At 42.6% G+C, this 27,674-nt stretch overlaps 1 protein-coding gene across 2 annotated transcripts; it reads left to right on the top strand.

Annotated features, from left to right (window-relative positions):
• The first annotated feature begins 762 nt into the window (after nucleotides 1–762).
• rpa1 (replication protein A1) lies at nucleotides 763–27,467 on the top strand. Of its 2 annotated transcripts, none has more exons than XM_041940532.1 (17): nucleotides 763–884; nucleotides 1,313–1,360; nucleotides 1,842–1,920; nucleotides 2,392–2,500; nucleotides 2,649–2,737; nucleotides 2,902–2,976; nucleotides 4,172–4,286; nucleotides 5,527–5,629; nucleotides 5,747–5,815; nucleotides 6,134–6,326; nucleotides 9,729–9,865; nucleotides 11,065–11,213; nucleotides 17,554–17,683; nucleotides 20,570–20,746; nucleotides 21,615–21,722; nucleotides 22,008–22,094; nucleotides 26,656–27,467. In XM_041940532.1, exons 1-17 carry the CDS (start codon nucleotides 855–857, stop codon nucleotides 26,758–26,760), a joined length of 1,803 nt encoding a protein of 600 aa, XP_041796466.1. In that variant the 5' UTR covers nucleotides 763–854; the 3' UTR covers nucleotides 26,761–27,467. The 2 variants fall into 2 exon arrangements, with proteins under 2 accessions (XP_041796466.1, XP_041796465.1); XM_041940531.1 differs by having other exon boundaries at nucleotides 4,169–4,286.
• Nucleotides 27,468–27,674: the final 207 nt, after the last annotated feature.

Raw genomic sequence — 27,674 nt, 5'->3', positions numbered from 1 at the left:
ACAAAACAAGGACAAGGCTGATGGTAACACAAGCATGGCTAGTTTTATTCAAATGCCAGCAATTTGTAGTTGCAGCTAAATTACCTTTTTGCGTACTTAGGTGACTAACTAGCTGGCATTTGGTGGTCCTACCCCACCAGTTTTCCCCTTATCTTTATTTGATTGATTCAAGCGATGAAACTGTTATAAAAACAGATATTAGAGTTGAATCATTTCATAACTTTCCATAATGTTTTACAATCATTATTATCGCTTTAACTTATTGTTGTCCATTTTTTTCCCACTATATCTCATATAGTATTTCCACAGTAAAAGAGTATGTGATGTAAAATAATTATGGATACTTCATGGATGACTTTGTCAAAAACGGTGTGTGAATGGTCATTGGATGTCTATTAGTGTGATGACCACGTTGAAAAAACATCCACTATACCATAACTTTAAAGGTATTAAACTCATAATTTCACAAATACTGCCATCCGACGTTTGCTTTAGCTCCATTGAAAAAAAAAAAAAACGCTATGGTGGAGTTTAAAATCTCCCATTTCCATGGAACGCATCACAGTAAGCGCCTGACGTCACGTTGTGTTTGGCGCTGATATTCATGCAACTGGTCTCCGGTCAGTTTTGGAGAGTTCACCAGGCATTCATATTCACGGTGCTGACAGGCTACAAACTGAAGTCAGAACGGTGAGCGGAAGCGGAAACTGAAGCAACATCGCGCGTTTGTCCAAGCTGTTGGCGCCAACGCCACAATTCACAAAGTACTGTCAGCGGCAGATGCAAAGCGTTGTCTGTCTATCTAACATTTCACTAAAGTTTTATTTTTATCGCTAAATCACCACCTCACAGACATGACGAAGCTCTCAGAGGGTGCGATAGAGGTAAGGTTTATCTTTTCAGAATAACTAATTAGCTAAAACACGATTTTTAAAACGTTAAAGTTGATTTTGTGCAGTTTGAAGTGCAGCTTTTGTTCAGCTGGCGTGTGTTAGCTAGCAGTCATTTGTTTGCATTCACACACCCTGTAACTGAATGACCAAAAAAACACGAAAGCCAACCAACGCTAGCTTAATGTAATATTAGCAGTATTGTTAACGCTTGTAACGTTGCCTTTTTTAAAGGTGTTAGCTTACTAACATTATTGTCAGGCACAGTAACGTTAGAAATGTGGCTCTAAGTTAGCATTAGATATGAAAGTAGAGTTAGTAGCTTCTGGAAAACTAGTAATTTTCCAAGTTGTTTCAGATGAAATTGGATCAAATATCGATCTTGAGAGCAAATTAAGCTAACTGGCGATTTGTGTTTGTAGGCTCTATCAAATGGCACCGGTGGCAGCGACGCAATGCTTCAGCTGGTGGTGAGTAGCAAAAACAGACCAGGATCACACGGTGTTTCCTCAATGTTACAGCCCCTATTATCACTGCTGACTTCTCTTTTCCTGTTTTTGGCAACAATAAAGATTGACACATGCACATACATTTGATCAACAGTCAACAATCTGTCAGAATCAAATTTGGGAAGCCTTCTGTAAACCAAAGCTGGATCCTATTCAGGGTGCTGGAAAAAAAAAAAGATCAAGACACTACTCATAATTCAAAATGCGGAGGAGAGACGGATCCTAACATGATGAGAGGTTGAGCTTGGATAATTGTATTTACAAAACAAAATAGCTACTTTGTACTTTAATTTTTGAACGTACCACACAACAAAACTATCTAAAACATATGTTGTCATAGGACGCAGGTTCACACAACCGGACGAACATAATATGTAGCAAGACAAATCTTGTTCTTTGAATATGTTGATCGGTCTCGCTTTCATTGTGTCATATGTTTCAGAACATTCGCAAGATAGAGGGAGGAAATGGTCCAGCTCGCTTTCGCGTGATGATGAGTGATGGACGGCACACTCTGTCCTGTGAGTACATATTTCTCTGACACAACTGTCGAAGCAGGAAAGCAGATTTGGATCCAAAGGATGTTGTGATGTGTGAAATAAGTTACAGCAAATTATTGTTATTTGTAGTGACTGATAATTAGATTAGATTTTTAATTGTTTATTGCTAAATCTGAACATGGTTTCCAGTATACAGGCAGGAAACCATATTTTTAGAGTTTTTCTGGATTGTAAGTCTCCTTAATACATACTGCATTATCTCATTAAAAGGTTAATGTGGTTGGCATTTAAATGACTGGTGCCCGACAAGTGTGCAGGGGGTTGATTGGCTTTTGTAGAAGCATGTGTGGTGATTTTCTTTTCTATGAGACACTGAATACCAGATGGATGTGGGGTTGTTTTTAGGAGCATTTATTCTCAAGAGCCCTGCAGTGAATGAACCTGTGCTGCCCCTGTGTGATTCTCTTTTCTCAATTTTCTACGCCTTTGCAGCCTTCATGCTCTCGACTCAGCTGAACTACATGGCTGAAGAGAACAGACTGGCCCCAAACTGCATCTGCGTACTGAAGAGGCATGTGACTAATATACTGAAGGATGGACGGTATGCAGTTTTTCTGTACATTTCTTATCTATCATATCCAGACTTTGCCTACAGTCTGCATAAATGTGTTGATAACTGTGAGCATATTTAAGAACTCTCCTCCAAAACTAAGCAGTTTTCTGCGGTTTATGGTGGTGTCTTACTACAGACGGGTGGTGATCATTCTGGAAATTGATGTCATCAAAGCTGCTGAAGATGTTGCTGGAAGAATAGGTGACCCCACCCCTTACACTGAGGGTAAGGCTTCAAAACACGTTTCATGATATTTGCTGCTTTCTGAATAATTAATGATTGTTTTGAAGCAGTGAATATGCTTATAAAGAGAGACTGGTATTGTCAGTCATACATAATGGTTCACAGTGTCACTGCAGGTTAATATTAATGTCAGCTCTTCCTTGCAGGTCAGACTAAAGGCCCACAGTCTGCAGCAAACCCTGAAATCCGCCCTCCGCTACAGCCACAAAACAGAAATGAAGGTGAGTGCAAGTTTTTATCTTCACTCGTTCAGACTTCACATTTTGTGGAAAAACACTGTGCACAAATAGTTCATAAATAACCACCAGATGGCGCCATTTCCCTACTGCTTTCTATAATTTGGGTGACCCACAGATTTACAGGACACAAGTAATTTTGACAGCCCCTTTGAGAAACGTTTTCAATTTTAGCCTTTTTAAACCCTTTTCAGGAGTTTTTTTCGTAGTGTTACTGGCACAGAGTGTCTCCTTTTTCATGTGAACGCTTGGTATCATAAACTTTTAACAACTGTGAGCTTGTGGTGAAAGGCAGCTGTCTCTGCCTGTGCATGTCAAGCATAACTCTCTTTTTAAATGCACAGTAGAATACACAAACAAACCAACAGGTAGCAACACAGGTTACCTGGAGGGAGTGTATTAACCCCCACGAACAAATAGACTTATTTTTCAAACAGTTGTTCATGTGAACGGTAAGTGGTGGATCACAGCAGAGCTTGGACCAGGAGAGATGTGCATTTCAGCTGTCAGAAGGGTTTTGCTGTCTTCCAACGTGTGTCATAGCAGGTATTCATCCCTCTAATCTGCCGTGTGGGAATTGAAGTTGTGGCAAGCACCCTCCTCATCGGCACAGTCATTGTTCATTTCTCTGTATGTGCTACTTGATCTGGGGGCTTAATTACCAGAAGTGCAGTGGTTGGCAAAGTAGGAGGACTTAAGTGGACACTTTGAACTCTAATCCTCCGCGTGAGACGCACACAAATCAAATGTGCAGCGCTTGTTCAAATGGAAAATCTCAAAGTCAGGCAGCGCTGCTCTCCTGGGGTAGAGCTGCTCCAGTTTGTTATAGCATTTCACACTCTGCCCTGATTCTGTGACATGTGAATCATCCTTCTCGCCGAAATGCTGGCTCATACATCTCCAACAACTCGCTTTGACAAGATTTTTGTTTCCTGCTCGAGTCTTTCCTCCTGCTCGACTCAAGAGTCAACAGCGGTAAATTTTCTTTAAGTCATTAGGCTTTTCTTTGATGAAACTTCCCTCATGAAGTGAGATAATTACAGTGATCAAGCAGTTGCAATCCAAAGAAATTGGATTTTTGTAATTCGTCTCTGATGAATAATGCATGTGCCTCTCTCTTGACTTCTCTCCATCACTGCTCTTCATGGATCATTTATTTCTCTCTTCATTCCTCCAGCAGTGAACAGAGGTTTCACTAAGGACTTTGGGAAGAAGGCCCCATCTGCCATGCCCAGTACTCCAGGGGGCAGCTCCAAAGTTGTACCCATCGCCAGCCTCAACCCCTACCAGTCCAAGTGAGTCTGTTTCCTAGTCGGTGAGAAATGTCATGTCAAAATGTTGTATATTTGTACAGTAACCACAAAAACCTGCAATGCATCAGCAAAACCATGTGAAGTGTTGCACGGTGAAGCAACAGAAGGTAGGTACAATATCAGGAACACAAATATGACCTAATGTGATTCTATGCAACAGCCCTGACACAGGGATAACATATGTGAAGCTTTCTATTCTGCTGTATCAGCATTGCACTGGTGTGCATGTTGACCGAAGTAACAAGAGAGGAGAACAGAAATGGCAAAGACGATATGATCGAAGTCGATCTCTGTCGTTTGTCCACTAGTGAGCACTGCAACTGCGTTTTCGAACTTTATCCTTCAATAATGTTTGTTGTATGTATTAAAAACAGCTGATATATCATTTTAGATTTTTAAACTCTGACAGACTGCAGTTGTTAATGCCAAATGCAAATGTTAAGTAGAACATATAGAAATAAAATGATAATCATAATGCCAATTTCAGACTATATAATATTTGGTCGTCACTGTCAGATTAGAGACAGAAATTGTTGATTTAATCGAGAGATGATATGTTGGTCCCTGACCAATCGTAGCTTGCCGTCTTTCATGACCTCCGTGACGTCATCGGGAAGAGGGTGCCAGGGACCGACTTGCGGGAACAAGAATCTTAAACAATGGCGTCTGAAGCGGTGTGTATGATACTGGCTGTTTGGTGAAAGCCTGAAAAACAGTCAGAAGAAAACCGCTGTGACCTTTCCTCTGTTTCACAGTCCCACCAGAAGCACAAACAGCATAATTGCTCTTTGCTTCCACAATTGAACAGTACAGGCCTGTCTCACAGAGGATGTGTGGATTTGCCAAACACAGGTGTTACTGATAACATTGCGTTCTGCTGAAGAGAGCCAGCGCAGGGCAAATGCTGCTGACTTCCTGGCATGCCTTAATGTAACAGAGCCATGGTTAATGCCATCAGCTACACCTGCGCTTTCTCTCCTGTGAGCAATCGAAACATTCCTGGGAAGCCTGTTGAAGTGGGGGCGAGTAAATGATGCATGTCATGTGATGGTCTTTACACATTGCCATTCATGCAAAAGGCCACCAGAGGGCAGATTATTAAAGGGTGTGTTGGTGGATGAATGAATGAAAGAATGAAATATGTATGTAGGGTTACAGTCTGGGTCCATGAGGTGCTCTATAAATGAACACTGACATTAGTGGACTTGTCTATGTCTGACAGGTGGACCATCCGCACCCGTGTAACCAACAAGAGCAGCATCCGTACGTGGAGCAACTCTCGCGGTGATGGCAAACTCTTCTCCATGGAGATTGTGGATGAGAGTGTGAGTGTTATTGTGGTCCCGCATTTTTTATTTTATGTAAATAACCTACAAGAGATCAAGTGAGTATGGTCCCTGACCGTCTGTAATATCTTATTCAAATTTTATGTTCTATTATAGGGAGAGATACGAGTGACTGGTTTCAACCAAGAGGTGGACAAGTTCTACAGCCTTATTGAGGTTGGCAAGGTGAGGCGTTCCTCCAGATAATGATTCACTATGTCCCAATTATCTGCCAAAACTGTCTTTCACAGTCCTGTTAAAGACGGATTTGGCCGCATACTGTTCTAGCAACAGCTGACAGTACTTTGTGAGTTAAACCACGGAGACTATGAATGAGTCATCTGGCTACACTGTACCCATACAATAAGCAGCTTATGATCATCTGCCAGCCTTTGTTGATCCCCCCCGACTGTCTGAAGTCGTATCTTGTTTGCACCATTCAGTCAGGTGAAATGCTCCCCAGATCTCTGATTAACACGTGGTTCATCCATCTGTACGGGCCAGGTCTACTACATCTCCAAGTGCTCCCTGAAGATCGCCAACAAGCAGTACACATCAGTGAAGAATGACTATGAGATGACACTCAATGGAGAGTCCACTGTCATCCCCTGTGAGGACAGCTGTGATGTTCCCATGGTGCAGTGTGACTTTGTCTCTATTGCTGATCTGGAGAGCAGAGAAAAAGATGCTGTTGTTGGTAAGGAGCATGAGTAACACACACACACACACACACACACACACACACACACAGAGCCATTTCTGAACCCAACCTGTGTCGTAAAATCCCCAGACAGATGTGATCGTTTCCCAGTTTCTTATGTTCCTGGACCAGGCCTGCAGCATAACAACATATAGAAACACATGGCATACTATCAAGACTAAAAGCCCTATGCATAGCCCCGAAATTTAATCAACAAAAATTGTGCAGACATCTTCAAGACATCAAGCATGAGGACTTCAGGAAAATTAGTCAACTATACAACAATTCAAGTATTATTTGATCCAGGTTGAAACTGTCAGCTTTAAACCCCTCAAAGTTCAATACTGTAACAAAGACAAGAGCTGAATAAAACATTCAACGCCTATGTGAGATGTTAAATAAAGCTAGCCTTCAGTTCTAACAGCTTGGAATATTTGTTAGAGGAATAAAGAAATTGGATCTGTTCATCCCTGTTCGGCTTGTTGTCTCTGTAGCCGACTTTATGGGCCTCTCAGCTAAAGCCCCATTTATTCCTCTGCCCCAACGCCTAAACTAAGTCTTATCTAACGGTATAAAATATTGTATATAAGCAACTAGTTAGACCAAAAATGACTTGAGACTGATTCGACTTTTGCTATTTGAGAAACCCGGCATGTCCTACCGCACACTGTGTCAGGGTCGTCTCTAATTTATCTCAATCTAACTGAAAGATAGGCCTCCGTTATTATTGACCACAGTCTTTGTCGAAAATTCCAACAAAAACCAAAGGATTTTTGTCCCTTTTTGTCAGCAGTTGCTTTATATGACTTACATGCAGCACTTGAATGTGGAGGTAAGGGGAGGGAATGACACATTTACCATTTCTGCAGGAGTAAATAGGACTGTGAATATTAAACCTCAGCTTGCTTTTTGAGTGCCAGTGCTTGTCAGATTATTTAGAAGGCAGAAATTCACCGCAGTGAAGTTAATTTTTTGGTGGATATTCGACAGACATTCACTCAGGATATAGCGTCATCTCACCTCTGGGCCCTCGCTCTTAACCACAGGGGTTTCACTTTGGGACCAATAAATTACTGTTTTTTTCCAATGGCTTCCATGTCATATGACCCACCTGTTGGTATCTATTCACTGGACACATTGGAAAGATCTTCTTCTGCAGCCTTTGCCTCTATTGTCACAAGAAAATCCAGGGAAGACCCTGTGGTCATGTCTGTAGCTCAGAGTGAAGCCTTGTAAACCCTTTCAGGGCAGAGCTTCAGGCTCCGTTTGTTCCCATGCTGCATCGTTGCAGCGGGATGATCCGTCTGGTATGAGCAGTTTTTCCACTTTGAATGGTGGCCATGTTTTGCCAACCCATTTTATGAGACATTAGCTGTGATGATGATATCACACTGTGATGTGTTCTGTGCCCTCAACAAATGTACAGAGGGCAGAGTTGTGTAGCAGTGCACAGGGGAGCCATAGTGTCATTGCATCAGTGAATGTACCCTGCGCTGAAGTGTACAGGTAGCTCATGCTTGTGTCCTCTGTTCCTGGTGTGCAAGTACACATTGTTTTAATTTTTATGAGGGGGGTGAGGCTCTGCGAGGCCTAAACATATCCTAATTCTCTCCAGTGCACTGCGAAAAAGCACAAACCAACCAACCGATACTCAGAGCCCAACTCCTACTGAGCTGTTCCCAACCACCTAATAATGAGCTATCAAAAGAAGCGCATAGAGTTTGTCCCAGAAAGTAGAGCCGGATATGCTGGGAGGTTGAGGTAATTACAGTATACGAGCAGAGAGATAAAAGTGGTATTAATAACACTGATGACAGTAATAGCCTGTAGTGCAGATTGACTTTGGGCCCTATGACAGAGCCGATGAGAAAACGAGAACCTGCTGTCACAGGTAAAATGAAGTAATAATAAGGAGTCTGCTTGTACTTCTTTTAATGAAGACTGCAGCTTGTACTGCTGTTTGAGTAATTTCTCTCCCACATAGCAGCTGGCATCAAACGTTAGTTTTGTTCATCATGCTTAAATGCATTTAAAATCCCTTTACTCAGTGGGGCCGGGGGTTTGTACTGTAGTTTATGAGTAATGTTGGCGCTGCCACTCTCACACTTTTACAGATAAATGGCTCTGCATCTATTATGCTCGACTGCATTGCTCAACAAAGTATGCCTGGAGTGCATTGGTGGAAACAATTAAAGCCTATTTCATGGCTTCTCTCGTACATAATGGATGTCAATTCCTGGTACGCAGGCCGGTGACCTTACACCTGATGTGAAAGGGATGAATCACTTATTTCCCAAGAGCCAATTTGTGCCGGAAACCATGGGACCGAGAGTGACCTGTAGACGCTAACACCACAATCAATATTTATGATGTGCATGTGTGGGAACAATCCTGTTGGTCTAGAAAATTAAACCATATGGTCTTCTCAAGAATGGCACATGCTGTACATGATGCAATCTCAAAGTTCCTCTCCAGGACTTGATTAAACCCCTAAAAACTCAACTCTGGTCTTCAAATTTCATGTTTAGAAGTTTTATACATAAAAAGAAAAAATCCCTTCGTGCTTTACATTTTATTATATTTAAGTCTACACCCTTGCCTTAATGTAGCATGCCTCCACCTCTGACTTCACCCACCCCTCTGCCGCTCGCCTGCTGCTTCGACTCTGCTCATCAAGCACTCAGACCTCATCAGCAGCAGAAATAGAAAAATACTGTTTTTTCCGCACTATAAGGCGCACCTAAAAGCCTTTAATTTTCTCAAAAACCGACAGTGCGCCTTATAATCCGATGCGCCTTTTATATGGATCATTATTGGTTAATTAAGGCTATTGTAGTCAGGGGGCGTGGCCGAAGTAACAGTGGTATTCCACTCTCTGCGTGCCGTCATCCTTTTACTGGCGCGTGCAGTCAGCTTTCAACCTGAATAATAAAATGACTGTTTCACTGAACAATGAAAAAATATGAATATGTGCTAAATAATATGCAATTAAAATATTAATCAAACATGGTTAATGTGATTTCTGCTCCTGAACCTCAGCGCACAGCGTCTGCACATCTGCGCTGTGCGCCGTCACCTGCATCTTTACGCAGGATAAGCGGTATTTGTTTCAAAACGAACAAACTAAAATAAAATACATTTTAAATAAATGGTCATTAATTATTTTCAGGAGCCGCGGGTCTGATCTAATGGATGCATATCGCAACCCCTGACACCACAGTGCGGGTTTCTTTCTATGCGCCTTATAATGCGGTGTGCCCTATATATGAAAGAAGTTTTAAAATAGGCCATTCATTGAAGGTGCGCGTTATAATCCGGTGTGCCTTACCGTGTGGAAAATACGGTAGATCCAGTGTCCGCTGCTAAAGTGCAACACTGATTCATGTTTTTTCGTTACAGATGTGATCGGCGTGTGTAAGGATGTGGACGACGTGACCCGCCTCACCACCAAGACCAACAGAGAGGTGTCCAAGAGGACGGTCAATCTGATGGACATGTCCGGGAAGGTGGTGGCTGTCACGCTGTGGGGAGAGGAAGTGAGTACAGACATTAGACGGAGAGTAAAAGGTGTAATGAAGTAGAGATGTTGTGTCTGGGGCTTTTTATTATAATTTATTACATGACTTATTTAAACCTTAAGACCTTTTTTCATTAGATGTAGGAGGGTGACCATGAACGACTGAGGCTACGCTATAGTTGGATCACACATTCAGGGATGGACACAGTGACATGAGCACCTGAAATAAATGCTACCTTTTCCAGATTTTGACAGGACTGTCTGAAAGGTGTTAATTAAGACGGTTGTTCAACACATTTTGCTGATGTTGAGCAGCTTGAGAAAAGGAGGAAAACAGCAGGTACAGTGTTGAATGAGGCGAATGTGGTTGGCTAAGTTCCCTGTCACAGGGTGATGAAGTAACTGTCCGACTGCAGTTGATTTTTACCTGTGGCTCAGAGGGACTGCGCTGAGTTCGCCACCATTTCTTTCCTCCTGACAAGCAGCACAGTGTTCCCTGTTTGTTTGTTCGACAGATACCCCTTTTCCAGAGGGACTTGCTGAGGCACACAAGATGTATAGTTTATAAAGAACAATGGCTATGCCAGAAAGCTAGTGTTGGATCTTCTCCAATCTCTGAGGGCTTTGCTGCTGCCCTCGTCCTCTCACAGTTGTTTTTTTACTCTGTTGGTGTCCTCAGGTTATTATGATAAAGAGCACTGAAAAGCTCTGAACCTGAAAACCAAGTAAACATGAAATATTTTAAAACAGCCATTTTGGAGCTGAAATAACAAAAAACTGTGTTGTAGTTCACAGCAGCATCGCTCTACGGGTGTCAGTGGTCTGACTTTTGGTCGCTCAGTCGGCCCACCGCTTTGGTTCGGACTGAAATATCTTGGATAAATTAAGGATACTTGTGTTCAGACATTAATGGTTCCAGATGATAAATCCTGCAGACTTTGGCGATCCTCTGAATTTTCACATTTGCATTCTCACTTAAATATCTCGACAGCTTTGCAATGATATTTGGTGCAGACATTCATGTTCTCATCATCTAATCATGCTCATTACCAAGTCACAGGATAAACCAAGATGGTGAACATCATACCTGCTAATTAACAGCATGTTAGCATCGGCATACTGAGCCTCTAAGCATGTTGATGTTTAACTCGAAGCACCACTACATTCTTCCTTCCTTTTTTAATTTTCCTAGTTTTAATTGTCTGTCCATATCTCTAGGCAGAGAAGTTTGATGGATCTGGACAGCCCATTGTAGCCATTAAGGGGGCAAAACTTTCAGACTTTGGAGGCCGATCCCTCTCTGCATCCTTCAGCAGCACCCTGATGATCAACCCAGACATCCCCGAGGCGTATAAACTCAGAGGCTGGTAAGTGAGCCTGACGTTCATAGATAATGCTGTGCAGAAAATTGCTTATATGTATGTTCGAGCAGCTGTATTTCCATGACAAAGTGCCTTTATAGTAGGTATGAAACATGGTTTATTTTTGATGCCAGAAGGCTTTCTGTTATGTATCCCCCCGGAATCCAACTTCTCAGATGCAAGTATTACTGTTAAAATTGAAGAACTGAAAGGATTTAAGTAGTGAGTTTCCATTTCCCAAGTTGCACGAGTGCATGCTCTGATTCTCATTATCAAGATTAGTTTTCCCCCATTAGCCACAATGTGGGGGGTGCCTCAATGAAGCATTACATATAAATGGAAATCATACTTAATCTGTGGAAATGTGTTTTTTACTCCCCTAATCGCCTTTCCAGATGAAATGAAATCCAGACTCATTTCTGTGTGATTATGTTGATTGTAGCATTTCTTTTCTTTTGGCGTGCGTGCGTGCGTGCGTGCGTGCGTGCGTGCGTGCGTGCGTGCGTGCGTGCGCATATTCTCATGTTTGTTTTCATTTGAGCACATAGCATTATGGGCAAATAAGCCAAGATACCTTTTTCTTAAAAATCAGTGGTTAACCGTGTACATGTAGTCATGCGTATTGCATTACAGTCGAATTTATTAGAAGAACTAGAGCCAAATGCACTTGTAGGATAGTGCACGAGCAGAATTGAGGCATGTGACTCCGTTCCTCGAAGATGTTTCTCGCAGTGGAAGAGAAAAACATTTAAGGCTCAAGCTTTCATCTTTTCTTCAGGCTCACGTGCCAGTTCCTCAGTTACTTCTGTTTTTTCCTCTCCCTGGTGTACGACATGACCAAAAATAAGCATGCAGTGCCATATGTGTATGTATTGTGTAGAGGTAAGGATAAGACATTTTTGTAATCTATTTTGAAACTAAGATGTCACCTGGTGTGAAGTCAAGGTTTATACAGGGACAGCTGTATGATTGATAGACGATGCGCTGGTCACATGGGCCGAGGTGGGGGCAGATACTCGCCTCACTCAGCACCGTGACACGCTGATCGATCTGTCGTCAGTATAGATCCCACTTAAACAGGCCGGGTCCGCCCCTCCCCTCTGACGTGTGAGCAGACGTCTCTGTTTGAGAGCGGAGATCCAATCGATTGTGTCCAAAGCGCTTCATTTGTTTACCACCCAATACCAGGCCTGCTCTTCTCTGACGATAAACACATTTATTTCATGACAAGTGCAGCGCAGTCTCTTCTTCCGCCGTGACGAATGTGGCGGTGAGTATTTATACACGATCAGAGGACCTGATCTGCATAATCAGAGCAGTGAAATGTGACTGCTTTTCAGGTGAGAAAGAGGCAAATCACAAAATATGCTCAGATGTGCCTCTTTAATCAGATCTCTTGGCTCATGGTAATTTCTTGATGATAGTTTTAGCTCCAACCTCTGCCTTCTCTGAATTTATATTTTTACTTCAATTCATTGCCTACTGTGAACTTTTTTTCATATTCACATTGTGATAGAAAGTGCTCCATTATCGGCACCACTCCTGGGGCTTCTGCTTTCTTTTACCTGAACACCATTAAGTCCTGAATCACGTTTCCACATCCCCACTGTTGCACAGGCTTTTTACACTTCCTGCTCTCTCTAGTTTAATGACAGAAGGTTGTTCCCCACTTTCTCCCATCACTTCTCACTTGGACAGCCAGAAATAATGATCCTTAAATCCTTGTGTTGGTTTATGCAGCACAGAGGACAGCTTGGCCTTGCGTGGGTCCTCTTTGGACGGTGGGTACCTGCAGGTTCGCAGGAATCCGCTAATGAACAGTTTAAAAGTCACAGATTGAAGGAGGCCAAACCTGACTCATTACTCTTGATCCAAGTCAATCCAAGTGAGAAGCGTGGTGTAGACGAGATCGTTATGCAGCTTGTCTGAGAGCTGTCGCCCAGCCAGCCTCTTGCTTTGAAGAGGACGGAGAGAATAGCCTCTGTAGTTATTTGTCTTTTGTTTTTTTTTTTTAAGGCTGCCTTACAGAGATGATATCTAGTGATGAGAAGTAAGTTGTCAGTATGTTTTCATTGGAAGACTGCCAGCTGTTGAATACATAATGTGTGCTTTGGTGATAAGCTTGGGTCTCAGGTTGGTACCCGTCCACAAAGTATGTCCCTCAAGGATTGTTCTGCAAGCCAAAATGTGAATTATGGAAAACAGAACAAGGAAGCAAATCAATTAAACTCTGAATGAATCTTTTTAAAGTTATTTAATCTTGCACAGAAGAACCCAGCGCGTTTTCTCTCCCAGCCAAAGAACCCTGAGCCTTTTCTCTCTCAGCCAAACAAAGATACGCCTTTACTGTACAGCCAAGCCTGCTGAAACATCATTGTTTTACTCATGCGGAGGCGTCTTAATTTGATTGTGTTTTGGCGCAGACCTTTGGGACTTCCTCAAATGAATAGTCTGTCCTTGGTGGGCTGTTGACTCAAACTCATGCAGAGTATTAGTGGTGCCACTCAGCACTTTCCAGTGTGCTTATAAATAAGAATGCTGCCCTATGCACTAATTATCTTGATGTTGGATTAATCTGGGGTCTTAGTGCGTTGTTAACGTGCATGTTCTGCACGCCCTCGCCCTCTTTTTGAGATTACTTGTCGCCAACCTGACGTTAAACCTAACATCAGGTTCCACCTCGTGAAAATGTTCAGTGTAAAACTCTGACTTCACACTTTGATCCATCTACCTGTGCAGATGCAGTTGTCCATTAGGTGGCAACAGCACATTTGGAGATGGTGCTGCTGCCTTCTTCCGAGCTGTCAGGCAGGACAGGCACTTTCCTGCTAACTACACTGTCACCTTTATTCTCAAAGCTCGATGCTGTCGTCCTCAGACATGCACCACCGACAAGTCCAAGCTGACATTGTCACCGCCTTCCTTATCACGACGCCAGCATTTCCACATGTACGGACCGCAGCACATAGTCGGGCCGGTAATTATGTCGGCCCAGAAGCAAACAAGCTTTAATACAGTAGTCTTGTGAATATGATACCTCATTATGTCACTGACTGTTATTTTACCCAAACGTTTCACTGTGCTGTCTGGATGTGAAAACAAGAATTACAAGCTGAGCTGCTGGTGGAGTTGGAGAGGAGCTGGCTGGAGTTATTAGCCGAATTGAGTTAGTAACTGACCTAATGAATGTTTTAAACCGAATTTGCGCACTCGCTCGTTTCAGTCACCATTTCCAAAGTACCCTTCAACTAAGGCTCCCGCATTACTCGGTCTGCTCGGTGCCACACAGAGCTGCCATTTAATTAGCACTATGCTGTGTTTTGTTTTTGACAAGAGCTCAAGGGTTTTGTCTAGCACTTTGGGTACTAATAGGTTGGGTTCTTGGGAAATTCTGATTATATTTTGTGACATTGTATAGACATTATTGATTCATCGGGAAAATAATTGGCAGGTGAAAGTAGTAGCTGCAGCCTTGTTTTTAACAACTAAAAATAATCTTATTCAATAAAGCTTACAAAGATGTGAACTGTCACTCTATCTAGTAACTTTGTGCTGGGGTCAAGTTTAGTTTGAAACACAGCAAAACAGCAGGTTAGCAGGGAGTTCAGTTTGCCGTATAGAAAAATACTATAGCATAACATCTTCTGTTCGCCCATGAAGTGCTTGGAGCTCTGTATGTGACAGATTCATTAAAATTCAACTGTTGTGGCCGTGTGCACTGATGCATGCAGAACCGTCCCGTGGTGGATGAATGACATGTAAATGTTAGATTGCTGTACTCTGTTCTCTTACACAAATGGTTTTAAAATTACAGCCTGTGTGGTCCGTCTGTTATGAGGAGAAACGGACACTTCGCTACGATTACATCAAAATGAGAACATCGGAAAACGTGCGTTCATCCATGTTTATGTTTGAATAAACTTAACGCAGTACCTTCTGTCATTAGCGGTCGCTCAATGTGTGACCACTTGTCACTCACCACAGACAAAGTGGCTAACCGCAAGTCACACACACAGCACAGAGTCATTGTGTTTTCGGTGTGTTCTCCACTCTCAACCCAGGCATTAGAGTCTTAGCCCGGAGCAGAAAACACAGCTTACTAGACTTTCCCATCACCCCCCCCTCGTGCCTCTCCCTCTGACACCTCTCTGCTCCTGCCCTGTCCTTGTTCATTGACACACCGACATTCGACATGTCTATGCCACGCACATGTGTGTCTGCCAACCTCCAGTCATCTATCTCAGTGTTCCTGCAGATAGTTTGTCTCACTGACGGCGCGCTGCTCTGAGCTGGGATCTGCTTGCTTTCAGTTGACTGTTGCACATTTCCTGCCAGGTCTAATTTGTCCTCTTTTTGTCTCCTTCATCACGATCACCGTCTCCCGTGCCATTTCTGGCTCCCGTGCTCGCTGTCTGTATAAAGCTTAGCAACTGGATACTGTCACAGTGGCATGTTGTTGAGCATTTCACAGTCCTTTTGGGTATTTGTCAAATCAGATGTCCAGAACAGCCACGTGACACTGCGACGCCTCGCTCGTCTGCGGTCTTACCTTTTCAAAGTGCGATGCATTTTTAATCATCCCATCTATGTTGACACATTTTTCTCCTCTGCAGAACATCTGCCTTAGGAGAGTCGTTGCCCCATGACAGAAAACGAGATCCTTTTTTTTTTTTTTGCAAGCTCTTAACTGGGTGCCGCAACAATTAAAGCAACGCCGCGCAGGAATTGTGGAATCTGGTGTCACCGTGAAGAATTGCTCACATTTGTCAGTACAAGTGGGAAATTGGCAGGCCGTGTGTTGCCCTGGCCACGGTCTGAAGTGTTAATGGGGATATTTTCAATTAGTCATGCCTCCAGGAGCGAGGCATGCTCTCGCTGTATTTACAACATGACCTCCCTATTGTGCCCCCCTCTGCCTTGTGGCCAACACATTAGTAAGATCTATTGATCTCTGACCATTTTAAACTGTTATTCACCCTCAACTGCATTTTACCTCCACCCATCTTTCTTCTCTGTCTCCCCCGCCTTCCATCTTCTTCTTCCGATTGTCTGTCCTGAATTACCGAGAACGCTGGGCGAAAATGGGTTTCTGATATCGCTGTAACAGCCCTGACCCTGGCCAGCTCATCTGTCCCTCTGCTGTTGATTCATTTCACAAGCCTCTCAGCTTGCCTTGGTCTCAGCTGAGCTTTCTCTGCTTTGACAAACACGAATGAATGCTGCCTGAAACAAGATTTTTTTTTTTTAAGATAACTGTTCAATGCATCCTGCTTACAGCCATATGAATGGCAGCGTAATGGCGTCTCCTGCTTTGGTTCAGATGTTCTGAAATGAATAACTGCTTGATTCCACGGACACGGCTGTGTTGCGCTCCGGCTGAAAAGCAGCCGCCGGAGCTGTTCGTCGCGATTCCAGACAATGCTTGTGATTCCACCGGAAGCCCCGCAGTGCGTTTCTAGAAGTGCGCTCTGCTCCGCGGAGAATACGCACCCATTCAATTTTTGACGAAAGCTACGCCAAGCAGCACAGCGCCGATCGAGCCAGACAGGAAGTCAGACACAGGAACAGCATCGAGAATCCTGTCAGTTTTCAAAATAATACACCCTGTGCAAACTCCTGATCGTATATCAACAATTAACACAATTAAAACAGACAAAAAAGAAACTGTTTAACTAGGTAGCCTACTTTACCCATGGTGGAAGCACAAACATCCAGGAAAAATGATAAATCAACAATATCTGAGCAAGTCAACAAAATCAGGCAAGGAAAATGCTCTGCTTCTGAAATGCTCTCCTTGGAGGACAAAAAAAGCGCCACGCATCAGAGCCCGGTGGAATCAAGCCGTTAAGCTGTGGTCCAAAACTAGGCCTCGGCGTACAAACACCATGAATGAATGAAATGCAGCTTTCTTTAATTAATTTCTTTAGGTGAATAAATGAGATGGTGGGCTGTAGGGTTTATTAAACTATATAGAACTGAAAGCATAACTTGATTAATAACAGAATATTAATCTGCAGCTGTTAAATCATCGGTTCAGCCTTTAAATACTTTTTTTTTTAAATACTTCTCACAAAACAATTTTCAGATTGTCTTGATCTTGATAATTTAAAAATCTTGGTTTTGGACAAAACATGCAATAGGAATATGCCAGCTGTGGGAAATTGTGACACTCGTATATTTTGAGAATTTTGGGTTTGTTTTTTTTTTTTTTTAAAACCATTTTCTGACATTTTAAGGACCAAACAATTAATCAGGGAAATGAATATGATTGCTGGGTGCAGCCCTACAAGTTCACTGCGACTGGCGTCAGATCAGCAGTGACTGGTATTCGTTGTCTTTCACATAGGTACGACAAGGAGGGCCATACCATGGAGGGACAGTCCCTGACGGAGATGAAAGGTGGCAGCGGGGGAGGAAACACCAACTGGAAGACTCTATCTGACGTGAAGACGGAGCACCTGGGACACGGAGACAAGGTACACACGTGCTCAGCTTTCCTTTGGCGCACTCAAACATTCAAGATATGGTAACTCCAGACATATTGTTATTCAAGGATGACTCTTTGAAGATATTCAAGGACAAACTGAAAGGCTGGTGTTGAATGCCAAACGACAAGTATGAAAGTGCTCACAGTCAAACTGCATTTGTTCATGGCACACACTGCAGGTCGAGGAAACCTCGCTGCAGTGTAACCTTGTCACTCACAGCTCTGCTTCGCAAAGGTACCTTTTAGCTGAGAGTCAGCGTGATGAATCTTCATAATCGTTGACTCATAAAATCACTTAAATCTCATCCCACTAAGGTGCCTGATCGTCTTCTGCTCATGAATCCCCCCCAAGAGGTGTCCTCTCACTGTCTTAGTGTATGTTCATGGTGAAAGTCACATTTATCTCTGGTATTGATTACAAAGATTGCATGAACTCTATTCTTTGCCCTCTGTAATGAAATTACTACCTCAAGATAAGTGAAAGTAAAATGTGTTGATTTTTTTATGCTGTTGGGGGAATATTCTTCTAACAGTGTATAAATTGTCTAGAGTGGATAATGTGGCCTGTGCAGAGATTTTAACTTGTCGAATTTAACATAATTTAACATGCTCTGCACATTAGTAATCATCACAGCATGATGAAAATATTCCATTAAGATGAGGACAATTAATAGATGCAAGCGATTATGGTTCTGCTCCAGATGTAAAGGACGACTCTGGAGGTGGGGGGGTGTGCTTTCTATTCAGAAGCTCAGAGAAGACCTGAGTTCCCATAATTTCTGAGCAAAGAAAGAGAAATGCAATAAAACATGGATTAAACAGGATCAGCAGTTATCTGTAAGTCCCAATTAAATGAAAAATATGTTGTGGTGAATGAGGGTTTTTGGTTTTTCCTTTTTTTTTTTTTTTGCATGTTGTTTTTGTTTTTTTTGTTTGCTGCTCGAGGCTGTGAGTTACCATGTTCTGCTTCTGCTGCCCTCATAATCCTCCCCTCTGTGGTCAGGACTGCAGGATTCCCACTCACAGATTGCGAATGGCTTATTGTTCCTCCTCCTTGCTTCCTTTTAGAGGAGCCAATTAAGCAATTCAATCATCCGGAGGCTTTTTCTTTTCTCTTAAATTCCACACCCGAAGTCCTGACTGTAACCATTAGCGCCCCTGTCAGGTGAACGGCTCCCCCCGGCACAGGCTCCCCGCCGTGCAGGAGGAAACGATTGACCCCTGGGCTATGGAGGCTCTTGCTCCTCCTCAGCATGGCGTGTGACGAGGCCTGGCGCTGACAAAGAAGCTGAGCCGAGGCCGTCCTCGACCCCTCCGAGACATGCCAAAACACAGGGGCATGTGGGTCAGGCCTCTCAAGACCCCCCCTAACAGAAGTCTGTTACAATTAATTGTTCCTGTCACAAAGTCTTTGTGTCACAATCTCAAGTTTCCACATTGCACATTCCCCATGCCCTCTCTGACAGTAAGTGGTCACCCTCCTCTTGTTGGCTTGACACTGAATTTGTAAAGGCCTGTGACAGCGGCGAGAAACAAGTTCTTCTGTCCTCTTCCCACTGTGGCAGCCCTCAGTGGCACGCTAATTGAAGAGGTATTTACTTGATTAATTGGACCCCTTTTGGAAAAGCAGCGGAGGTTGATGTCTGGGTTGTTTTTGGTAAAAATCAAAATGCTAATTAAAAAACACATCGCCAGCAGCTCATTGTCTTGGAACAGGAGGGTTTTCTTTGATTTTGTCGCTGTCATTTAACCACACTCTTAAGGGCTTTTTATTTGTCGAAATTGACACAAAATATCAATTGTCCTGTTTTGGAAGTTAATTGGGGGCGAACGCCCTTCGCATACAGACACAGTGGTCTGCGCTTAGAGAAAAGAGAGAGGAGAGAATTTTTCATTCATTTTCACTGTACTTTAGGGATTGTTTTCCTGTTTAATTCATTAGCAAATGTTTGAAACATTAGTAAGATTATGTTGTAACACTCAGCAAAGTACCTCTGTGTACTAAGACTGGACTGAGTTTGAGACTGTGTAAGTTTGAAAAAGCTGTTCTACCATTGAAATGAATCAGGATGTCCAGATTACTAACATAAGGTGTGTGTGCATGCTTGCACACCCTTCAGCTGAAACGCTGTGAAATAACCCTGATTTTTATAAATTGCGTCCACATTTTGGCAATTTCCGTGATTGTTTTTATTATCAAATTCCACAATTCTGTTGTTCCACGATGTTCTCTGCACTACTGAAATCATACGGCCTGAACAGGCACCTTTAGTGTTTATCAAAGCATGCAGGGGCCCAGTCTCCTCTCTGTAGTCACAGTGCTGAGGTTAGCAGGGGGGGAGCCTCTGTCTAAAACAATGAGCTGTACATGTGCAATAGGGCCTGCCCTGCACGAGGAAACCCTTCCAGAAGAGGAGAGGTGATGTGACTCATCTGCAAACACGTCGAAACTTTTCATCTCTTCATTATTGCACATCTTTTGGTGCTCAGCTCTTTCTGTCCAATGTGAAATTCATGCCACTTGCTTGTGTGCTTTCCGTGCCGACTAGGAATGTTTTCCGAAGGCTGTCTATCTGCAGCCGGTGCCCTAAGTTTGCCTCTTCCCCACAAAAGCAGCAGCTACCTCAGTAGTTTGCATTTGTGTCGGAGCCATTAGGATTCTGGTTGCGTGTGTAACTTGTGCATCTGCTACACAAATCTCTCCGCCTGTGCACATACACCACTATATGCGCCTTAAAATGTCATCTTAATGTTAATTTCATGCTGTTTTTATTCCTGGTTCCCAACAGTCAACATGTTTAACATCCAAAACAAAAAGCTCGTGACAGAGAGAAGGCATCCAGCAAGAACTGTGTTTGTTTATATTCCCTTTTAGGCAGACTACTACACCTGCATAGCTACCATAGTGTACCTGCGCAAGGAAAACTGCCTTTACCAGGCCTGTCCCAGCCAGGACTGCAACAAAAAAGTGGTCGACCAACAGAATGGCATGTTCCGCTGTGAGAAGTGTGACAAAGAGTTCCCCAACTTCAAGTACCGCCTCATCCTTTCTGTAAGTGACTCAGCACTGGGTTCCCGAAAATTCATTTTCAGCTGTGCCGCACATGCACTCACACACAAACATGTGCACTAATGCACGTATCTTAAATGCCTGCTCTTCCTGCTCAGTCCTGAGCAGATGCCTCTGCTACTCCCTCTTATTTCCCTGTCTTTCTGTTCTCCTGACTCACTGTCCTTACTCGTCTTTCCCGTCTCCCAGGACTCGAGCCACTCTCTCCCCTTATGGCCGACTCCCTGTGGCTCAGCATTGCCCCAGTCTGCTCTCTGCAGTTAAATTTAGAGACATTTAAAGCACATTTTTACACTTGAGTTTAAATGGGAGCTATGTCGGGTTAATTGCTGCCGTTTCAACGATGCGTCATTAGTCATTTTACAGAAAGTGCAGGGAGGAATGCAGATTCAAGCCTTTTTCTCAGCTCGTTTGCAAACAAACAGTATTTAAAAAAAGCAACCAACAACACTGAATGCAAAAACTCACTTAGTCAGCAACGGAGCAACTGCAGCCAGGCCTGAAATAAGCGGCTTTTGTTTTGTACCACTCACCAGTTGACATATTGTTATTCTTCACAAGCTGTAGCATAAGCTGTGAATTTGCTTCCCCTGTATGTATCACAAGTGTGCCGTGACTCTGCGTGTTTTGCCAGGCTTGCCAGCAGGATATGGGCTAATTAGAGGATGTAATGATTTCATAAGAGCACAGAGATGTGCTAAAAAGTTAAAATAAGCACCCAGCCAACTGCTTTGTCAAACTTTCGAAAATTATGCAACACTCAGACAAGAATACAGAGATGTATGGTTGTGCATGTGTGTAACATTTCTTCCATTTCCTCTTGCCTTTTGTTTTCTCTGTTATCTGACAGGCCAACATTGCAGATTACGGAGACAACCAGTGGGTGACTTGCTTCCAGGAAAGTGCAGAAGCCATGCTGGGCCAGAATGCAGCTTACCTGGGGCAGCTCAAGGACTCGGTGAGACTTCCCTTCCTCAATATGATACTGGCCTCAGGAAATGGCCGGGGCAAGAGCTGAGCTTCAGACTTTGTCACAGTGTCACTCTCTCGCTGCATTGACAGATTTGTGCCAACGACACCTACTGTGCTTTGTTTCCTTCAGACACAATTACGTAGAAAACCACCAGAGTCATTTTCAGTGTTTTCATATATTTTGTGCTCGAAACTACAACGAGACTAACATTTGATTCAATGAATATTGTACGTCTTGAAGTTGAACTAATCAAATGTTTCTCAATTTCAGAACGAAGCTGCCTTTGACGAGATCTTCCAACAAGCCAACTTCAACACTTTCGTCTTCCGTAGCAGAGTGAAGCTAGAAACGTATAATGTAAGTAAAGCAGGAGCGCTAATTCTTCTGATAAAACGCCTGCGGGTTTGTTGTCATTGCAGCAGGCTTTGCAGATGGACCATACTGCTGAAATGCAATAGAAAATATGCCTGTGTTAAACGCTGCGAGAAAAAAATGCTGCCGCCTCAATTCCCTGAACCATCATTCCTTTGCAAGCTGAAAATGCATGGCACATAAACAGGTTCTTCATGTTTTATTCCTCTTTGATAGTTTTCCCATTCATTAACAAAGAAACCCTGCTTTCATTTTGACTGACAGAGCCAACTCTTAAAAAAAAACCTGAGTGTTTGTCCTAGAATGCTGCTCATTTTCAGTGTCTTTGTGAAGGATGCACACATAGATTAGTCGTGGTCACTATTTCCTGTAGGCCACACAGATAGAGGTTTGTTTTGAGGAAAGCACATAAAAGAATTGATTGAGCTGGGACTCTGAGCAGGAAGTCTGGAGCCGAGCCAGAGGCTGCATCCGCCTTCCACACACAGAAGAGGCCACTGTGTCTGTCACATTCAGCGCAGCATCCCAACTGCCAATGGCACTGCTACAAGCATGTATTGGCTGCTGCCTCCAAACTCCATATTCCTTCAACAGAGACACCTGCAGCCCCTCTTTCACTTTATTTTCTGCTTCTCAATGCTACAAGCCAGTTATTGTACCCTGCCCTCACATGTTGTCATGTGCACAATGTTGAATATGCTTCATTTGGGACTAAACAGGTCCTTAACAGTTAATGGCACTCATTTATCCTGTTGTATCATAGTGAGTCTTAAGCTTTGCCGAGCTGAGGAAATTCTACTCTTCATTTGCAATTCAATCAAGAACCTGCAGCAGTCACATGAGGAGTATGATGAAATTATCCATTATAATGACATTAAAACACTAAACCACACATTTAAAGGTCACCCTGGCTATGCCTCATGTTGGGAAGGTAGACGTCAGATGTTTAGTCATACGCATACAGATGCGATATTAAAGCAGGGATAATTAGCCAATCCAAAGAATCTAGTTATAATTATTTTTTTATGCAAATTAACAAAAGTTTGCTTTCTCCCAGCTGTAAAATGTGACATTTTGCTGCTTTTCTCTTTTATCTCATTGAATTCGTCTTGTTTTGGTCTGTTGTTCAGACAAAACAAGCAATTTAAAGACTCAAAATGTGATGTGGTTTTTTTCCATATTTTTTTTTTTACATGTTAATGACTAAACCTTTAATTCAGGCATGTCAAACTCATTCCATAAAGGGCCGTATGGCTGCAGGTTTTTGTTCCAACCAAGGAGGAGCACACCAGGCCAACCAATCAACATCAAGGGATCACTTAGTTATCAGCTGAAGACTCAGACCAGCTGATTAATTGATTCCAGCCTGGTGTGCTCCTCCTTGGTTGGAACGAAAACCTGCAGCCACACGGCCCTTTATGAAATGAGTTTGACATGCCTGCTTTAATTGAAAATAATGCATATTTATAGATCATTAGTGTAAATAATCCTTACTTGCAGGCCACTATATTACATATAGTTAAGTGCAGCTAACAACTTTATCACTGTATTACATAGGAGACAATGAAAGAATGGTCCAGATTTATTTGACATTTGTATCAAACTAAGTGTTGTGATGCATTTGTTGCTCGACATCATGCAGAACCAAAGCTCGCATTAGCATGATGCTCTTAAAAAAGCAAAACCAAGATGCTGTTAAAGGAGCCTCGTGTCCCATTAAGGATGAAGTCAAAACTACATTCAAGTGCGTCCAGTATTAATTAATGTCATTCTGGCATCAACATATTTAAATAAATGAGCGTAAAGCGATTTTAAGCATAAACATGTGTTGCCTTTGAGAACCAACAGCCGTTGCACTTGCTATAGTTAACTTGATGCTATTAAATCAAGCACTCTGATTAATTACAGCGTATTCATCAAAACCAGTGTGATGTGCAGTCGGTTCATGTGGGCGTGATGCATGATGGGATTATTTTCATGCAGATCAAAGTTGTATTTTGGCATTCAAAATATTGACATTTAGATATTGTGTGTAGGTAACTTGTTCTGGAACTCTCAATATCTCAGTGGATGAATAACTTCATTACTATAAAATGTGTTATTGATGTCAAAACAAAGTCCTGTAAATGTTACCACTGTTTGACAGTCTTCATGTTAACTCGCCTGACATCAGGAATGTCTGCTCGCAGCTATAATATTCGAACTGTTGCACCGATATTAAGGCCTCGTTGTCTCTGTGGGCTATGTCTAGACATTGTAACTGATTTAAATGTCTCAAAAGGATGACACTGATGAAAACGGGGATATTGAACATTCAGGGCTTTTCGTTTCAGCCCAGCACACCGCACCGCGCTGCACCACAGCAGGCCCGGTTTCAAACGGAAATGTAGATCTGAGGGCAACCAGCAGGTCAGCTAATTTCTAATTTGAGTTTCCGATGGCAAACGTGGTATGGCCAACAGGCCGACGGCTACACGGAGAGAAGTGTCCTGAAGTTGGGACAGCGTATGACCGTCAGACCCAGGCTAGCTCCTCTGTAGCGCAGAGAAAGTAAGAGATCTCACTCTGCTGCTATTTCCCAGTGCCACAAATGTCACAGGCTGCACAGGACACAAAATGTCTTGTTTCGCACGTTTGAAATGGTTGGTTTCCTTGGCTGTTGTCAGCTGTAAGTGTTCCTGCCAAATTTAAAGCTGTTAGGAAAAAAAAGGTCACATCAGAACAAGTGTGTGTGTGTGTTTCTCATATGTACACACTCTCTGCTGTGGCTGGAAGGGGGGCAGCACAGGTTGTTCAGGTGTGGAAAACTCAACTTGGCTGTGTGGTTTTGGCTTCTTACACGCACACACACACACTTCACTCACCCACTCATCAACTGAGGATTGAATGTAGGTTTCCACAATAACACTGTAAAAAAGTCTCATGTCCTCATAATTCCGCTTTTTAAGATAAACAAGAGGTAATTTATTACTATTATTCCTTCATTTCATGTAGAAGGAAGAAAATCCTTATTTTACTGTGTTTTTGATTAAAAACAAATTAGAAGTTTTAATATCAACAATTTAAATGCAGTAAGTTGACATTTTCTGACATTTTTGGTATCACTTGGTTTATGACTTTGAATTTGCAGATGTCTTATTTCCACTGTGCATCTATTTAATTTCAAGGCTTCCACAACATTGGGCAGAAGGGAGCATGAGAACGTGTGTTTGTAGCACAGTGTATGCACACTTGTTTTGAAGAGCATGTTCCAATCACCCTTGCCTAAATATGAAGTAACCCCAGTGTGTGAAAGTAGCTGGACAAGCAGCAAGTGGTACATCTGAGATTCCTGCACTAATGATCACATTCAAGTCACAGAGCTACGCACCTCTTTATCTGCAAGTTATGCTTGACCTTTTAGAAACCGAGACGGCGATTTTACAACACTTAAAGGTGCCCTGAGGAGTTTCTTATTTAAAAAAAAAAAAGTTTGTTTATATTCAGTGTTACACATTGTGTATCCTTGAGGCCTGACTCTTCTTTCTTTCCTCTCTCACAACATTTGCAAAGCTCATCGTTCTTTCCTTCCTTCTTTCTTTCTAATTCTAAATCATTGTTTAAAGCACTGTTCATATCCTTCTATATCCTAGCTCGCCATCCTCTCCTCGCCTTTGGCCACTACGAACTGCAGGAATGTGTGTCACGTTGCTCAGGTGCATGTGTGTGCTCATGCACGCTTGCATTATACAAACAAACTCATTAAACATTTCTCCATCGTGCTATTCGTGGTCACAAACAGCACCTTTAACCACTGTTATTGATAGTTCTGTCCACCTGCATCCACACATAGTCCCTGCACTGGACAATAAAGAGGCCTTTAACATCTTTCCCATGTTGCTTTGTCAAATGCATTAGCAAAGTTGTAGTCTCAAGTTCATTTACCTGTTTTGATGTAAAGTGTGACAAATCAATCTTGTTCATTCCACTTTGTATCAAGCTATAGTTTCTCTGTGATTTTATATTTTTTGGATATAATATGCCCGAACTGTGTCTCTCTTGCATCATAAAAAAAACAAGCAACAAGATTTATAGCAGGCTATTCTTAAAGAATGTGGGCTCCGATCCAAAAGAAGAGGATTTCCATTTTACCCACTTGAGCTGCAGAGGATTAATGGAGACAAAATGAGTGTAACCTCTGTTTAAATGCAGAGAATAATGGCCCTGGTAGAAATGACCTTCCCCTGTCTAGACAGCTGTGGAGGTGGCTATGGCTTTAAAAGCTGCCTCTTTTTCGTGAAACATTGATATGAATGCCAACACAATTCAGACACTCGGTCCAAACGTCTCACATTAACTCACTTTGTCACAGGGGAACGGAAGGTGCCGATATATTGTACATTTCCAGTAGATTAGTTCTCTATTGAATAAATAGGAGTGCGGTGTGTGTGTCTTGCCCATTTCATCACGGCTAAGGAATGACCAGAGAATTAGTCTGAACCAAACTCTCAAATCCAAGCACACGTGCAAACCAATTTTCATACAATTTTTTTTTTCTCTCTGACAGGATGAATCCAGGATCAAGGCCACTGTCATGGACGTGAAGCCTGTTGACCACAAGGACTACAGTAAGAGGTTGATTATGAACATAAGGAAACTAGCAGCCCAGTAGGAGCTTGTGATGTTCTGGTTTTTGCTTGCTTTTGCAAGTTTTCCTTTGTTCCTGTAAAGCCAACAAACAGCTCTAAATGTATGTTTTGCTTAGAAAGCAAATGTGTTTAGTCTTGTGTTTTTTTTTTTCCTTGTGAATCTTCAGAGTACTTGTGACTGTTCACCTTTTCCTTTGTGAAATAATGTTTTGTGACCTGATTCTGGAAGCTGTTTTTTGTTGTCGCTGGTGAACATAACAGACACCATTTTTTTCCTCTTTGTTATTCGGGGAAGCAGAGCAGAGAGTGGGTCAGTAAGCCACAGAAGAAATCATCGCTGTGTCTGTCTTAAGTCAGCCAGTTGTTCCTGCGTGCGCTGCGGCCACGGGGGGGTGGTGGCTGCTGTAAGCAGAAGGCCAGCGCGGTAGCTAGCACTCCTTTCACTTTCTGAAGCACACTCAAAATGCCTGGGCTGGACCTGCACATCCCTGATAAGACCGTTTACTCTCCCACTTTTTTTTTTCTTTTTCTTTTCCTCGGTCTCTCACATACTTTCAAATATAAGCACATATACACATGCACAGTGCAGACCTAATGGGAAATGTACTGCATCCTGTTTAAGTAGATACAAGGTGTTGTACATGCTTTCAATGCCTGTTTTGTGCATTTGTGTATTTCCCTTTTTTTTTGGGTGATAATTAACTGAAAATAAACGTATTTGTAAACAAGTTATTGTCTAATGTGTTAATCTGTTGAGCTGACACACCTTTCCCTTACAGCACCTGGTCCTCACCCACCAACGAAAACAGACTATTATTTGCTCTGTGTAGGAGATTTTTTTTTTTTTTTTTCAAGGTCTGGTACACAATGCCCTCCATCTTCTCGGGTTTTGCTCAGATGTGCAACAGATTCCCCTGCAAACTTGACTTTCATGTTG

This window comes from Chelmon rostratus, chromosome 7 (assembly GCF_017976325.1).
Source record: "Chelmon rostratus isolate fCheRos1 chromosome 7, fCheRos1.pri, whole genome shotgun sequence".
NCBI lineage: Eukaryota > Metazoa > Chordata > Actinopteri > Chaetodontiformes > Chaetodontidae > Chelmon > Chelmon rostratus.
Note: the sequence above shows the minus strand (reverse complement) of the source record. Positions and strands in the feature narration are given on the sequence as shown.

Excerpts from the sequence above, each read along its gene's own strand:
- rpa1 (XM_041940531.1), top strand. The coding sequence starts at position 855 with ATGACGAAGCTCTCAGAGGGTGCGATAGAG. Across the intron at positions 2,738-2,901 it reads CCCCACCCCTTACACTGAGG|GTCAGACTAAAGGCCCACAG; the intron begins GTAAGGCTTCAA and ends TCTTCCTTGCAG. Across the intron at positions 2,977-4,168 it reads GCCACAAAACAGAAATGAAG|CAGTGAACAGAGGTTTCACT; the intron begins GTGAGTGCAAGT and ends TCATTCCTCCAG.